Source organism: Aptenodytes patagonicus, chromosome 19 (genome assembly GCF_965638725.1).
Source record: "Aptenodytes patagonicus chromosome 19, bAptPat1.pri.cur, whole genome shotgun sequence".
In the NCBI taxonomy this organism is placed as follows: Eukaryota; Metazoa; Chordata; class Aves; order Sphenisciformes; family Spheniscidae; genus Aptenodytes; species Aptenodytes patagonicus.
In genome coordinates, this window is record NC_134967.1 from 8817693 (window position 1) to 8835076 (window position 17384).

General features: G+C 47.2%; 1 protein-coding gene across 2 annotated transcripts in view; it reads right to left on the reverse strand.

Annotated features, from left to right (window-relative positions):
• MEGF6 (multiple EGF like domains 6) overlaps window positions 1–17384 on the reverse strand; it is a 109472-nt gene that overhangs the window by 51873 nt on the left and 40215 nt on the right. For both annotated transcript variants that reach the window (XM_076356410.1, XM_076356409.1), the window contains exon 5: window positions 6461–6583. In XM_076356410.1, coding sequence (XP_076212525.1) covers window positions 6461–6583 — 123 coding nt within the window. The remainder of the gene's footprint in view (window positions 1–6460; window positions 6584–17384) is intronic.

Genomic DNA, 17384 nt, shown 5'->3' on the forward strand with positions numbered 1-17384 from the left:
TGTCAGTTGCTTTGTGGAAAAAAAATGTAACCTTTCTAAAAGATGCTGCAAATATTTAGAAACGGTCTGCAGAAGTAAAATCAGTGCAAACTGCTGATGTGCCACAGCCCACCAGCTGTTCAACACGCACCTTCCTCTCGCTGCCTGGCAGGTCTACCAGAGTCCCCCGAGGAGATGCTCAGCATGGGGGGAGAGAGGACACGGGGCAGAAGAGGGACAGGAGGCGGGGAAATGCTGGAGGGGTATTACTGAGAGGCGCCAGAAATTATGCCTGCGCTCCCCAAGTCCCGTGACGAACCGACTGCCCCATTGCATTGCTTTGCAACACGCCTCTCTGCGTGCAGCCGTATGCTGCCATCCTGCTAGAAGCCACTTTTAGATCTACCCAGATACTTCACCCATTTAAAAATAACGCATTGCCAGACATTATGAATTTTGTTCCTGGCCCGCATCGGTTCCTTGGGAGCACTCCCTCTGAGCAGTGACGTTTAAGCCATTACAATGGCTAGTGTTGACACTTTTCCTATAAATGTTTCCAGTAGCGCTGACATGCAAAAACAAATGTTGCCACAGAGCTATGAAAAATGGGTTAGACTGACTGCCTCAGTTCAGTAATGTTATTAAGACATTGTCTATATTAAATTATCCTTGCCTGGAATGCAGATGAATCACAGCGAGCGCAGCTCTCCAAGTGACTCCCTGACTCCGCAAGCACCAACCAAAGGGACCTTTCCACTGGCTCCACGACCTGGAAATTCCTCCTACCCAGGCATATGCAACTCCCGACAAAGAGCGCTCGCTCCTTGCCCTGCAGAAACAAATGCTAGCACAGCCGCTGATGCTCAACAAATTATGTGACAAACCTGTCCAATTTCATATTTTCTTAGACTGCTGAAAAAAAAAAATACTGATGAGAGGCTTAGACTTTTCGGAACGGCTCTGTGGTATAACACATGTATCAGGAGTACCCCAGGCTTGAACATAAACTGAGTCCTGCTTATGTAATAAGTTATGCTTGGCCAGGTTTGCGCCAGCTCCAGCTTCCTTGTCACCTAATTTACTGCAGCTGATTAAGTACTAAGACCTGGTGTGAGTATGGTAACACATTACAATCAGCAGCAAATCGTTACTGCTTCCTGTGGAATTAGCTAGGAGAGCGTTAACATCCAGAGGGGTTCTTTAAACAGGGACCGAGCTGGACCGAACCCGTAACTCTCATGGAATTTCATTCAGATTCAGGCTTAGCATTAATAAATTCTCGCAAGAACCCAAACAAATTACAGCTGACGATGTGGTACTTCGCAGTTCAACAGCATGTTAAGTCCTGGAGTTAATTCACCCCTGCACAGACACAGGTCAACCAGCTTAGGTAAACATGAGTGCTTGAATCTTCATCCAAAAATTACCCAAACCCTGAACCAAGTTTCTTCTGACATTTTAAAAAGGATTCTACAGCAAAAAGGAAACAGCCAAATGGAGAATATGAAAGCAGTCCAGAAAAACGCAAGAGGTGAAACACGGACAGGGAACCGAGGAACAGGCTGAGGCACGGGGTTTGTGATCTTGGGGGTCAGCACAGCGCGAGCCATCACCTCGTGTGGTGTGTAAAAAGCACGTGGCGCACGGCTGCCTGGGAATACGAGCAGTGCAAGAAGGGTTACAGCTGCTGGCTGGTGTATCTATGCACAATGGAGGGGCGAGCAGTGGACATGTGCTTAACGATTCCTGCTTCAGCATCTTTTACCTGCTTCGCCCTTCCATGGGGGACATTTTACCTGTTTAGGGTTAGCTTTCCACCCTCAGCTACCTGGGGCTACTGCGGGCAAGGTTTTCATCTTATTTATCAATTTTAACCAAAGAAGATACCACAGGGATAACTTAGAGGAAGAAACGGGAATGAGTATAAACTGGAAAAGCTAAGAGCTTTTAGTTTTTCCAGCTGCAGAGTTTGGACTCCCTCTTCCAGGCCGGAGTTGGCTTATTTCAAATGAGCCATCGAGCCCTCCTTGATCCATTTCAAAGGGAATTTAAAGAGGGGAAAATTCCCATAGTATGGTGTTCTGTAATGGCACCTGGATTAATTGGCCCATGGCACTGGTACATACTAGTTCCCCGAACTCCTCATCAAGCTAAGGCTTGTCTGGCACGAATCCCAAGGCAATCTACTCGAACGGTTTCAGAAGCTGAAAGAGGCAGGTTCACCACCTGCACTTAAAGGCTAGTCCAAAACAAAGGCTACCCCTCCAACAGACGATTATGGTTTAGGGAGTTCACTCCCCACTTTTATCTCTGGATAGTCTTTCAGCTGAGGTCAGAGAGAAGTTTGGCACCACCTGCATCTATCTGTCTACCTTGAGAGGAACTTCAAATTCAAATCTGTTTAGCCATGACATCTTGCCTCTGTGGATTAGCAGCTCGGGCGCTCTGTCATCGTGCCGGGGTGCTGTAGCGTTGGCTGATGAAGAGTCAGATAAACAAACAGCACAGGAAATTTAACACATACCAGTCACAGGCTGCATGCTGAAATGTATTCCAGACAGATTTTTGAACCCCTCTACATGTGCGTAAGGAAAACATTAGCTGGTAATTAAATGAACAGAGAACCCCATGTGCTCAATTAGGTTTATCACACACAATCCAGCTAAAATGTGAATTTGCGTTTAATTTCGGAGCTAATGCCCTTGTCCTAAGAAGGCTATGAAAAGTTCAAATATGCTTCTCTATGTGAAGTGGTGCTTAAAAGGATGAAATAAACAACAGTTTGTGAGAATCGTATTTTAGAGGTTTGGTTTATGATGCTTTCTAAGAGCTCCATCCACTGCAGACTTGGCTGAGCTCTCCCCACCACGCCTATCGCTGGTTCAGAATCCTGCGCATACCAACGCTTCCAAAAATGTGTGCAAGGGTCCTGGTTTTCTGCAAAGCCTCCTACAGCAAAACAAGGAAGTTGAAGGTGAAGGATGACTTAGTACCACTGCAAAAATGAGCTCCTTCCCCTGGGATGTAACTTAAACCTGAATTGACAGTGGCCAATGGATCTAGAAAAGGGGCTTTCACATCTTTCAAGTCCCTAACGTTATCATGTAACATCATGTAGTGGAACCTCAAAACGATGTTTTTCAAACAGAACTTGAGCTCCCCTAGAATTTGCCATACCTCAGAAATTGTTGTAAAAAAGAAAACTTGTTTGTTTCCTGTAAAAAAACCCAACACATAATGTCCCCAAACCACTCTACAGACAGCTCTTCCACTACAGATAAAATTAGAAATACAGAAATGCTTGAGAGGCTCGCGGTTACAAGAATAACCATCCTATGTTCAGCAAAACAGAAACACTCTACAAGAACCTAAGTCAGCTGTATATTATTGTTACTGGTAAATTATGAGAATTAGTAGCATATGAAATATATTTCCTTGCAACTCTAGATCACTAGCTCAAGTTCAAACCACGTCAATAAAGATGAGAGCTGGTACCATCCAGGGACTCAGTGCCAGTATTGAGTGAGCTTGTCAGACAGATCCCAGACAGGTACAAGAGCTAATTGGCTTCTTTCCTGGTAGCATTAGCAAAGCAGCCCAGGACTGAATCAATCCAAGGGAGGATTTTATTTCTAACTATAATCCCTTTAGCTCAGAAGTGAAAACAGACTGGAGAGCCAAACACTGCTGCTGCTACTGCCTGTTTCACGGATAAGACCAAGCCAGGAGTCATTCTGTAAGGTACCAGGCTAGGTCTGAGCCAGCAGCGTGCACGCACACACACGCATGGACATGTACCCCAACCCCGTCCTGTGGTGGACGTTGCTGGCAGCGGGAAATGGCAGGCGGCGGGAAGTAACTGGAGGGTCCTGTAGCTCAGAAGATGTCGCATGTGACCATCTCTACTTGTCGTTGCGTCTGACAAGTGTGCCAAGCTCTGGACAGCCAAACATTTCAAGAATTTCTTACATTTCTTGGCAGCATTGCGGGAGAACATTTACACTTGTTTTAAGATCCCAGTCATCAGCCAACCGATCAACACCCTGGCATGAAAGAAAATCCTTTTTTGCCCCTTGCTCCTGCAATGGTGTCCCCCACCTCCCATATTTCTACTGAGAGTGAATCAACATTAACTGTAACCAATTCTGGGCAGGAAAACTGGCAAGCTCTCCCTGAGCCATAACATCCCTCTGTTTCTAAATAGAGGTTAGGTTGGGAAGTCCTCACGTGGCCGAGATTACATTTTTTTCAAAAAATTTCCTACCTTAGAAGCAAACACTGGGTCCCGGTAGTTTTCTGCCTCTCCACACAAAGCATCCTGCTGATGTTATTGCGTAGCTATTTGTTTAGCAGATACTTCAAAGAGGAGGACTCCGAAGAGGCCAGCCTGACGTCACTCCGAGCCAGGCAAGAGCCAGGAATCATGTCACCAGGGAGAAGTGAGTAAACTGCTGGCCTCTGAACCCGCGACTCGTCTTCTCGGGCCACCCTCAGGAAAGATGCGAGGTCCAAACCCTCCTGTCCAACACGGAGCCAGCAAAGGCCTCCAAATATCTAACCTCATGCTTTAAAGCCCAGGCTGCCTTATTGAGGCTCCATCAGGACTTCGATCAAGAAAAGTTGAATATTTTGCAAACTATAAACATTTGTCAGTGCCTTTTGTCTATTCTAAACTCCCCTGTCTGTACAAACACGGATCTAATCCCGTCCACTCTTCTTCATATGTGCGTCAGCATTCAGGGTATTTGGAAAGAGTTCTTATCTGATGTAAAAATAAAAATTAATGTAAAAAGTGGTGAGTACAGCAGGGTCCACCCACTATCACAGTAGCAAGCCTGATGGAGAAGTGCAAACCACGGAGAGGATAACTAACACCCGCTTCACTGGTGTGTAGAGATTTACCCTTGAGCAAAATGGGAGTATATGAGAGATGTGGTCCAATGCAAATTCTAGTCTCAGTTAATTTAGGGCTTAAGCTCTCCCGTGCTCTTTTTTTGCGTGATGAAACCTGCAGACAGAACAAATGCACGCAGAACGAACGAGGAGCTCCAGGAGGATGATGACACTTACTGCACCCCACTGCCCCTCGACACCGAGTCGGGCAAGGGGGAGGGAGTGAGGCGGGTTGCCATCTCCATTGCGACGAGGGGGGGAGAGGGTGCACGTGCGGGCTCTGTGGGCACAACTAATTACAAATAATTCCAAGAATTTTGGCAACGCAAAGGGATTCGCACTGTCTCCTCTAAAAAAAAAAAGGAAGAAAAAAAAAAAAGGATTGTTTGTTTCCACCAAAATCCTGAACCTCTTAATCATCTGAAAAGCTAATCCTCATCGGGGGAATTCTGGGGAAACCGAAAGTATTTTAGCTTGGCTAAGATAAGGGCAGAGCTGTTTATTTCACACATCTCTACAGCGGTACAGAGCCAGGAAATACTTTTCAGTTATTTTCAACAAAACAAGACAAATGTACCAAATTGGCAAGAAAGTGACATTTTTCTGCAGAATTCTTTAATGTCCAAACTGATATCCACAGAAATGACTCTTTCCCAGTTTGTCAGCAATCTTTGTTAATTATTTTGAATACTTTTGGACTTCTGCTAAGCAAACCAGTGCCGAAAATATGTGAGAACTCCACCACAAAAACACGACCATCCTAAGCAACCACTAGAGCACCCTGCTGTGGGCATTTTAATGTTGCACTAGAGAATACGTGAGCTTCAGATTTCTGGTCTGCAGGAACCCAGTAAAGGTGTCTTTCTCTGATACTGTCAGTGAATCCTGGAACTGCAATATACTCCAAAAAAAGGTACCTTGTTCTTGGCTCTGATAAGCAAATAGCTTTTTGCATTTTTGTGACTCTCGGCTCCAGCCAACTCGAACATGCAGCACTTGCACAGATGATAACGCCCAGGGAGAAAGGGATGGGGAATCTACTCAGTGCACAACAGCACAGACTCAAGCTGCAGGAGCTGAAGCGGCCACACGATGTGAGGCTTGCTCTGGGTACTACGCTAACACAAATCCGCCTAGTATTTTCATTTTACAAACACAAAGTTGCATGCTCTCTTCCACTTTGGTTTGAAAGCAGGAGATTTAAAGTGGAAGACTGGGAACAATGTGATGACATAGACTCCGAAGGAGAAATCTCATCTCTCTTGAAGCAATAAAATACACGCCATCGACTTCAACAGGGCCAGGACCTCACCCTGAAAACTTCACTTCTATCCAGGCCAGGCTTTCCTTCTATGACTGTCATTTATACCTCTAAGCGTGCAGCAGCAAGAGAGCACTTTCTCTGGATGGCTAAACAACATCAGAAGCATGCACGATAAGAGAGAGGAGAGGGAAAACCCAAAAGCCTCTCCTTCGGCAGCGCGGTCGCGACCGCCCTGCAGCCCGCGGTTCCTGCGCAGGTCCCCCGTGCAGCCCCTCGCTGCCGGGGCTCGGGCTGTGCGAGGCGGCTGCAGCCCCCCGGCCCTACCTGCGCACGCCTTCCCGTCCTGCTCCAGCCTCAGCCCCGCCGCGCACTTGCAGTAGAAGCTCCCGATGGTGTTGCAGCACTGGGACTCGCAACCACCATTCCCCACCTCGCACTCGTTCACATCTGGAAGAGAGGAGAAGAGGGAGCACACATGAGCTTCTGCTGCCAGACCAAGTTGGGATACTGCACGAGAGCAAAACCAACTGCTTTTATTACAGCTTATTTTCCTATTATTAACTTTTCAGTGCCAATAAGAAAAAAGAGCGTTAACCAGTACAAAGCGATCCCCCTCGTTACATGTGCAAACACGTAAGTTGTCACTACCCAAAAGATTCCTATCCTGGATGAACACCGGCACTCTCATGGATAAGAATATACTCATCATCACAACACGATGCTTCACTCTGTAACGGCCACCTGGTTCATGAAAATGAGAAGACCAATATTTTTTACATTAAAAAAATCTGTTGTTTTAGAAGTTCTACTTTCTTGTCTTTAATCAGAGGGGTAGAACTATTACACCTTTCCACTAAAAGTCCTTCAAATAAACCCACGCAAGTTGCCTGAATAGTATTAATTCAGAGAAGACTGAACTAAAAAGTTGTAAAAATGAAAATATCCCCATAGTACACATTTTCTACTAATTTTTGTAACTTGAGTCCAGAATAAACCATGTTACCCTACCAAAACCAGAGTTTTCTCTTCTCCTCAGTGGGGCGTGGGCCAGACCTTTAAGGAACAGGGAGCACCTTTCTCAAATTACCTTTTAAACAGAGTGAATGACTAACCACCAGGTGAAAATGGAGGAATCGCCACCCCCCTTGTTTTCCTTATTACTTAAGCACAGTCTCCCTCCACTCCTCAGTTCAGCTCCCAGATAAACTCCCCAGTGAAAAGAGAATAAGGTGGGAAGTGAAGATGCTGCCCAAGGATTTAACAACCAGGGACCCAAACGAGCCACAGCCTGTACTCTCCCTCTAACTCCCAAGCAGCATCCTCCCCAAAGTCCATCTGGAAGCTATTAATAAGCACTGGAGATGCTTTCCCTTCAAGCATTTTCACACCTCACCAAAATACATGATAGCTACTTTAATTAGTCCCCAAAAAATAGACTGCATATGTTGTCAAGGTTCCCAATGTACAACATATCAGCTGGCTACATGACCCCAGACTAACAGACTGAAATCTCCAAAACCTGCAGACAATAGCCCACAAGCATCAGCTGCCCGGGCTTTTCGGGTAAGTGTGGGCAGCGGGACCTGGCCAGGCGGACGGGGAGCCTCTCCCGCTGCCGCGCTGCAAACCCCCGCTCCCGCACAGACCGTGCATCCTCGGTCCCCGGGAGAAACACCGAATGCTCAACTAGGAACGTCAGTCCCTGCCACAGCCTCTGAAACGTCTTCTGCCTCCAAAATGGCAGAGGGAACTGGCAGCGAGACGGTAAGGAGGTAAGGAGGAAACCTTGCGCCGCATCATCGTTAGGCCATTTTATTATTTTCAGTTACAGATCAAAATCAACCCCAGATTAGGAAACACCAAGTTTCAGTTAGACATGTGAAATGTATGAGGAGGTTTCAAAAAGATTGATCAGTTATTGGCAAATTCTTGACATTTGGCACTAAGCAAGGCACTCTAAAAATGTATTTGTGCTTAAGAAGCTACTTTTTTTGCTCTGTAAAGAAGCATTTCCTTCTTAAAAGAAAGTAGAAAAATGGAGACAAATACTGTTTTAAGGCATTTGGTCTGGATGGAAGAATAATGAGCTGTAGCTTTGCCAAAAACGCATGCTTCAGCCATACTGTACTCTGTACGTTTCCTTCTGCTACTGCAGATAAATCTTGGTTTTCTTTTGCTCACCCAGAGCCGACAGAGCTCGCCGTCTGTTGGGAGCCAGCCCCATTTCCATCTGCTCTTAGCTCTGATCCTGACTCGAGCTCTGCTGCCTCCACGGCCAGACGCAGACAGAATCCTTTGACAAGCCGTGGGGAACAAGGCCAGGTCAGGCACGCACCGAGAGAGCGCACACAAAGGCAGCCAGCCTGGGTTTACTTCAGGATGCTACAGAGAGGTAGCCTGCAGGCAGCTGGACAGCCGTGGACCTCTGCCCGCGTTATTAGCATGTCCCACCGAAGGAAAAAAATAAACAGTATTGACGTGAGCTATCGCATTACGTTTTAAATTAGTGGTTCATAAACTGGGGACCGCAAAGTAGTGCAGACCGCCTGGGTACCATCCACACAGCCACGTGAAAACGGTGCTGCTCAGGCTGCTCCTGCCCGCTGGGTGAGGGTGCATCTGGGCAGCGAGCAGCTCCATCCTGCTCCCTACGGCTGGGGAGCTGCTGTGTCAGACACCCGCTGCCTCAAACAAGACGTAGCCGCAATCTCGCTCCATTTGACAAGCACACATGAAGCAAGTCGCTCCCGCGAGCGGCACGTGGAATTTCACTTGAGATGCAAAGAAAGGTGGACATTGAGTTAGGGGGGCGGCACGATGCAGCACAGCAGCACTCACATGGCACAGCGCTTGCCACAGGTGTGACTGCAGCAGCCAGCAGCGACAGGACAGGGACGGGGACAGGGACAGGGACGGGGACGGGCAGAGCCGCCGCCGCACCCTGGGCATCCACCGCTCTCTGCCGGCAGCGCTTCCCCCACCCGCGGAAGAGCTCTTTGCAGAGGCATCCGTGCAGTGATGCTCTTTATTCAGTATAAAACAGGCACTAGGTCACTCCTGCGATAACAATAATAACAGGTGTCTACAGGTAGCGCGCAAACCTGTCAAGCTATAAAGAATTAAAAGTATTACCAGCCAAGAATAGAGTTAGAGGACAGTGATCAAAACAAGGCTGATGTGATCAGAGAGACCCACCATTTAATTCCCTCAGCCTCTTCTAATTCAGTCCTGTCTGGGCTCGGAGCTCCCTAACTACTTCTGAAACACCAGACCGTGCAAGTTTTGGTTTACTTTTCAGAAATCCTAAGACCTGCTAGAGCTTAACAAAATCCCCAAGGGTTTATATTTGCTTAATCCTCCCATTGCAGCAACCTGCCAGTGTTAGGAGACCCACAGTTCATTCCAAACACTCTGTGTAAGAGGGAAAGGCTACCGGATGGTTAGTAGGAGAGCTACCCAGCAGTTCCCTCATCTTCTCTCTGACAGTGGATTTTCACACTACAGGTATTAACAGTATGAATTCAATAGCTCCGTAAATTTTAATTTGATTTTCATGTACTGTAACTGCCTAAATGCAGTATCTGTTTGAAGAAAGGTGGGTTACTGTCACAACTGTAAGAAGAGTTTTTTAAACCAGTTCTGGAAAGTAACGGTTCATCAGTTAAAGGCTTTCCTATTTTCACCAAAGATCTGGCAAGACTTACACATGTTGTCCTACTGTGAACTGCTTTGGAGACAGATGCCAGCTCTGGCAGCTACACTAACAGGTGACACGATGGACCCTGTTTTACGTGTTATAAGAAAAGTGATTCTAAGCGCTGGGAGTGATGCTCACAAATACGAGAGAAAATTCTCATTCCTGCTCTGTCCATTGTTGCTATAACCATTATCACATGGGTTTTACGTACACAAACAGTATCGGTGGTTAGACACGTTGATTGGGCAATGCAGTATTTCGAAGAAATACTTACTGACTTGTTATGGAGAGCAGAGGGGGAGTTAGGAAATGTGACCCTGTGGGATTTTGTAAAACTTAGAGAAGGCTTAAGAATTTGAAAACCTGGTGTTTTAAAAGCTAAAAGGGCAGCTGGAGGCAATGAAACATCTGTCGTGCTGAGTTAGGCAAGTAAAGAGGAGTAAGAAAGGCTTATCGGTTTGAAGGTCCTTCCACAATGCAAGTAGCCTGCTAGGAGCATTCAAGGAGAAGTTTATGATCCAAAATTTGTCTGTCTTAGTCCTGCTCATCCTCATCCTCATAATGTTTCATGGTTTAATAAGCCTCTTGCTCAGCTTCTCACACAGCAACACTTTAAAGCTACGCCTGTGACATCAATCTACCGCTGCGGAGGAGACCTTTCCAAGGCCGTAAATCCAGATTATGACCTTATGAAGGATTAGACAGAAACCATAAGGGAAGAGGGAAAGACACCTTAAACACCAAGGAACAAAGCCAATTTGGGCAATATGAAGTATGTTTACCTCGAATGAACACCTACAGAAAACAGCAGCTGCATTTTGAAAGGATTCGAGCAGCCGTTTGTTCCGGGTGTGCTTTGCGCGTCGCGTCTCACGCCCTACGTTTCAGAGCCAAAAGAATGCAAAACCCAACTAACTAGACCACCAGAAATCACAAAGGTGCCTTCAACTGAAAACCTGACCTTTTTCTGGGCCCACACCAGGACTCAGTGTCATCCAACTCAGAGCAAAGCCACAAATCAGCCACTGGCTTTTTGAAAGGCTTTGCTGTCAGGTTTTGCAAACTCTGGCAGAGTAACCCATGGAGAGGAGCTTGTCACTGAGCTTGAAGGGCTCTGTAGCTTTGCTGGGTATGTGCGGGATACAGCTGAAGTCTAGCATATTTGAAGGGGTTTTTATTATTATTATACAAAAGCTGCTGTTAAAAAATAAAGTTCACTTTAATCTTTTAAATGGACACAATCTCAGCAGCTTCCCCCTAAGCCATAAGTTTCCCCAGAAGGATACAGCGAGAGCAGGAGTTATTCTTGCCTCCACGTTTTGTAAAAACAAGCACTGTGGTGAGACTCTGCAAACGCCACTTCCAGTTTCTTAGAGCTTGTATTTATCAAATCATTATGAAACTTCCTTCCTCCGTGACTGAAACATACGATTCATAAATAGAACGAAGAGCATTCCTCATCCTCCAACTCACCGCACGCCCCGGCATCGCTGCTGTCTGCCTACCTCGTACGCTTTGATCCCGACCTCTCACTCCTGCCCAGGAGCCGCTGCAGCTCAGAGCTGATGTCTGCTCGAACTCCGGTTTGATTTCACGCTGCCGCTTCCAGCAAGGCACCCCGACCTTCTGAAGGAGGGAATCCCAGCGGTCCTCTCAGGGCAGTCAAGCAAAGCCTTGAAAGCTCACAACAGAGCAAAGTCCTGCGCTGGGACGCGGACTGGGAGGCTCAGTGTTTGTTCCCCACAGCTTCTAAACCTGAACACCCCAGTGCCAGAGCACACTCCTGTCCCCTGCCAGTGTTAGCGCCTCAGCCAGTGAAAGTGCCATTGCACTCCAAGGGCACTGATTGCCAGCTACCATAGAAAAGTGGCTCTGAGATACTAATGGCCCATCCTTGTTTCGAAAAGGGGGAGAGGCTGAGGTTAACTATTTTGCTATCATCAATTTAGAGCTGTTTGGCCATTCTGAGTTATAAGATCTTTGGCAAAGGATACCTTGAAATTGTAGTCAACCCCCCAGCACAGAAGTATGAGATTTATTTTGCCTCTGCCAGGCAGCTATGAATCAGCTGTCACCACCAGCCAGGTGTCACGAACAAAGAGTGGTAAAGGTTGGTCCCTAAATCAAACCTGAACCTCCTGAAGCTGCGAGCTAACTAGGAGCAGCTGTGCTGGAATCGGTCCTCGCGGGCCCGCAGTGCGCTCGGGAGGAAAGATTATATATTATTCCCTGGAGGTTGTCGTGCATCTTCAGAACAATCCATTAGTATTTTAGAAAGGTGTGATGGCTGCAGGCATTCCCTCACTCAATGTGTTTGGCTTACACTGGAGATTTGAGGCATGCATGCCATATGCCACCCAAAATTACAAATGCTGTCCTCTTCTCCTTTCCCCCAAGGAACGGTGCAGTAGGTGCCAAAGGCATAGCTGCAGGAATCGGTGCAGGTTTCAGGGCCAGGTTGCGTTACAGCACTTGCAGCCGACATGCCAAACCGCGCTGGGCACTCTGAGCAGACACTGGCTGCTTCTCCCCTCTGAAGCACAGCATAAACCCAGAGCTGCTTCGCCACCGTTGTTCTCAGCTGATGCAGCGGCGACCCGAACCTGGCCCACGGACCATGTATTCCTGAAATCACTGCCCCGTGTCAACTTTTTTTGCTGCTACATCAATCCTGCCTAGAGCTTTCTTGGACTCAAATTTCCCAACAAACTCAAAACTCAGTTTAAGTTCACTGAAAGGTCTGAAATTCTTTCACGGAAACCAGGACTGGGTCTGAGCACGAAAAGGGCCAAGTTACCATTTCCCACTGAAGCCATGGAAAACTCGCAGATTCTTCAAAACTTCTCATAGGGAATCCAGTCAAAGTACATCATTTTGGCCTGTCCAAACTCCATAATTCAAATCCAACCTGAGAGACCGTGATCTGCACTTGGACTTGAAGATTGAGCTTTTTTTTACAAGACAATCCTGGGGAAGAGAAGAGCGCAAAGTTGCACGTGGCTCAACGGCGAGATACCAAATGACCGCAGACTTACCGGTGCTTGGAAACACGACCGCAGGTGCGCAGTCACCCATGAATGTATATAAGTCTGCTGCAGATTGCTCAAAAACTCGGCTGTGGAGGGGAGAGGTGAATGGAGGCAGGACTGCATGAGACCGTTCAGGTTATTCGGATGCAGTTTCTGTGTCCAGATTACTCCTATAGTTCATATCACCCGGGAAATGTAACTTTTCACCTGCATTGGATGACTTTTCAAAAGGGGGAAAAAAGTCCGTGTCCAAGAATACTGAGTCAGTTCGAACCTCAGCAATGAAAGGCCGGCATTTCGTGCACTCACATTCTCGTCGCGTTAACAGAGCAGAGGGCTCGCACGGCAGCTGGAGCGTGCACGGTGCTCTGCTCGCTCCTCTCCGTACATTACCTGCGGACCCTTGAAACCAAGTATGGGTCGCCTCGAATCACACCCACAGGCTCCACCTATACTTGATTTCCACGGTCATGCACAGCAGACGTCAAGGAGCTCCCAGAAACCTGTTCCCCGAGAAAGGCTTCTTGCTACCCTTGGTTTTATTTGTACATTTACTGAAGTGCCGTGTCAATGCAAATAAATTTGATATGAAACTTTTTACAAGATTTCTGTTAAAATTTGGTTTCGATTCATCTGTTTGTAAAACACATACAAGTTTGCTTTTTATTTTTTAAGAAAGAGATACGAATATATAAGAGAATATTGTACCAAACTTTCATGCAAATAACACATTTTTTCAGATAATCTGTGCTCATTTGAAAACACCAATCTTCAGATAACTCTCATCCCCACTAAACTAAAGGTAGGCAGGGATAAGAGGTTGATTAGAGGAAAGATATATATGCAATATCACTGGTAAATATCTGTTTTGTTTTCTGCTTGTTTCCCAAATAACTCTCAGAGAAATGAGCACTGCTTGTGCAGTGTGATGCAGCATAACCAGATTCCACAGGCAGCTCTTCTGGTGCATCTCAGCCCCGACCAGAAACATTTCTAAAAACACACGCACAGCGCTCCAATACATTTCAGTTTTGACTTCGGCTATCACCTCGCTTTTCCAGCTCTGTGATCCCTCTAGGCAGTGACCACTAGAGGTTTTAAAGCATTGCAATAGTCTATATTCATGTTAGTTATCTTTAGCAATTGTCTACCTACCTATGCAGTGCCTAAGCTAGCCAAAAATAACCGTAAGGGTCCTGTGATAAAATTGCCACTGAATTGTATAATCCTTCCCAGACACAGCCTAACCTTCAAACATTCAAAGAAACCCATGACATTTGGAGTGGCAGGGCTGCGATGTGAAAAGAAATATATACTTTTAGTTAAATTTAAAAAAAAAAATCCATCCGTATTTTTGAGCAGCTTTGCAGAGGAATACTTATACTTTTTACAGAAGTTCAGTTGCACCTGACTAATGACCACGTTTCTCATAAAACTAAATTCATCTGCTTTGGAAGAATTTCATGCTGCTACTTTAGCCTTGCACCTGTGCAAGATTTGTTTCAAATATATTCCCAGTCCCTAACTGAGTCCAAATCCCTCCCAGCATTAGAAAGGGCAGTGACTTGCTCTCTTCTCTGCATCGTGCCTTTCCTTCTGCATTGCACCGTACAGCTCTGCTTACCTGTATTTATCATCCTTCTGGCATTTCTTTCTGTGGTGGCTCAGAAATGTCCTTTTAAACGCATCAACGTACTGTTCTTGTGCACGGACAGGACAGATGGACAGACCAAAGGCTCGGCTGGGTTTATGGCTTACCTTCAGGACTGCTGTGGCGTTAGCGCTGGGCTCAGAAGCTGGCTTCTCGGGACCATTTGGAGGTCCTGCATTCCCCTTTGCTCCGTCCGAACACGGTGTCTGCCAGGAGCCCCCGTCCCTGCCCAGCCCCGTGCGGGGAGCAGCCCTCTCCTGGCGCTGCAGCCAGGGCTCCAGCCGGCAGCGAGACTGACAGCACTCCAATCCAAAACATGAACTGGATTTCTTGGGAAACGAAACATTTTTGAGGATCTGCATTTTTGTGATGGGATTTGGAATTACAGGTAAGCCTGGCTTTATCTGAAGAATTCAGAGCCTCAGGACTGAGGCTGAATGCGATGGTGGTGGTACCCTTCCTGCATCAACCTGGCTACTACGCTCTGGCGTTCACAAACTCACTTTGACACCTTTTGCTAGGAAAGGCGTGAAATAAAATACTGATAACAGTAGATATTCCTATTCTTTATGAGAATCCCCAAGTCATTTTAAGAAAAACAGAATTCAAGCACATCTGGTATTTTATTTATGGAGGTTACACACTCCCACATGAAAGAAACCATCCACTTAAACGGATAACAAAAATCCCCCACTTTTCCATCTGCCTTTGGGCTAAGAGACCATTAATATTCACAGCCTATTGTCAAGCGACTTTACAACATCTTGTAAAAAGGCCTGAAGGAAGCTTAAATGCTGAGAGGCCCCAGTTTTGTAGCATCTGGCTTTCCCCTGAACAATGGCCGCCCCTTTCCAGCATAACCAGAAAACACACCGTGAAGTGACAGAGTCATCTCCCAGCTTGAAAGCACACACATCAGCCAAGTTTTGGGTACTCAGGGCAGAGAATGTGTCCCTCAACAGAAAAAGGAACATCTTCGTACATTATTCTCATGACCCACAAAAGATAAATGCACTCCAGACCACACAAATCATCTCATCTATTTGCATATTCGCAATTCCCTAGAAAGGAGGACCACGGTCCAAACTTCGGTGCCAACGTGACAACCTCTTCCCCATCCCAGCAGGTTAAGTTTTTACGTGGCGTAATTTGCCTTAATTGAGTAAAATCACCCAACATGGTGGCAGGTGAGAGAAGCTGGCAGGAGATTTTCTCCGTTCCACTGCCAGCTCTTCCCAGCTGAGGATGGCGGCCCTGGAAGTGCTGCAGTAGCAATGCGATAGCGGATAATAAATGAGCAATTACCCATGGTTATCAGCAGACAGGTCCCCAGGACGCCACCGCCACAGCCCCCGAACGCTGAAGGGCTTGCTGCAGCGGGGCAGCCCAGGGCGCGGGCAAAGCCTGATGAGCATCACCTCCTCTTCCAGGAGCCGAGGGCAGGGAGGGCACCTCCCACCGCAGCCCGCGCCCGCCGGGCTAGATCAGCAAACGGAGTGCCAGTGTTTGTTAAAAGCATGACCGCAGGATTCAGGCTGCGAACGGGGACGTTGCTGACACCAAACTCCCTCTCCAAACTAGAAAATAATGATCACAATTTAGGCCATGGAAAGAGGGGGTGAAGCAGGACCCGGGGAGGGACGATCTTGCTGGGATGTGTCTCAAAGGTGAGGACTGCGTGTATCATCAGGCTGCCAGCCGGGACAGCAGGGGTGGGAACATCGCCTGAGGCTGCAGGTAACAAGCTGCAGCGCCTGGCTTGGCTGCACCTTGCAAAGGCCCTTTCCCCTCCGAGAGCAGGAAAGTTGCTGTTTTCCTGGCCACAAGCAGACTGACTTCTCTGCGGTTCTTACTGTGACTTTTCTGCGGAGGCAAAAGCTTCCACTGTGCGGGTGGTGTTGACTCTCTTTGCTCTCTCCAGTCCTTTACGTTCATCCTTCCTCATTTCGGTGTCTGAGGAGGGTTTGGCGCTGCCGGGATTTTTCCCACAAGCCGCGAGAGGGACCCAGACGCTGCCGGCGCTCTGCCGAAAGCTGGGATGCTGCAGCTCTGCCCGAGAGGGAGCAAGCGAGAAGCAAAACCTCAAGTACAAGCAGCCCAGTCTGTGCTGCTGTCTTCATTCTCATTCCTTCTGCTTTCGGCAGCCCATTTCCTCACCTTGGATAGAGCAAGCAGATTGGATTCGTTCCCAATATTCAGGGAAAAACCCCTTGCTGCTGGGACTCTTCCTTTTGCACATCCTCTAAAGGCTGCTGCAGCGACTCTCCTCCCATCGCTCAGCTGAGACATCGCTGGTGGATATCTCAGCAACTCACTAACCTCACAGCCGCTTGCACGCCAACAGCTAATTACTGGCAGCTCTCTTCTCTCTCTCTTCACTTAAACACATTCTTTATTATAAATATAGGGGAGTATATTTCTGACATCAGCTGTGCACTCCAAGCAAGACAGCTGTATGGCTTCCACGCTCCTCGCTGCTGAACCATCATCCCCAGGAAAACAGAATTTCTTATCTGTAAGATGCAAAACTCATATCTTCAGCTGGCTCAGCCCCAAATACCTCTCAGCGATACTGACCTGATGCCTATACAGAAAATCATCTGACAGGATGCTGTGTAAATGGTTGCTGGACTTTTCTGCTCCTTGACAGTCCAGAGAACGGTCTCGCTGCCTGGGACCTCGTGCCAGCGCATTCTCTCTGGCTACGAGGGAGATCCAGTGCCAGTCTTGGCTTCACAAACACAGAATGCGTGTCCGAGACCAAGTGTTCATACCGATGCTTATTGCACCACGTAGGTCAGCAGAAGAATGATCTCGATTCTCGGTTTCAGAAACCATCTGTCCTACTCGACACCTCTGTGATAACGCCTG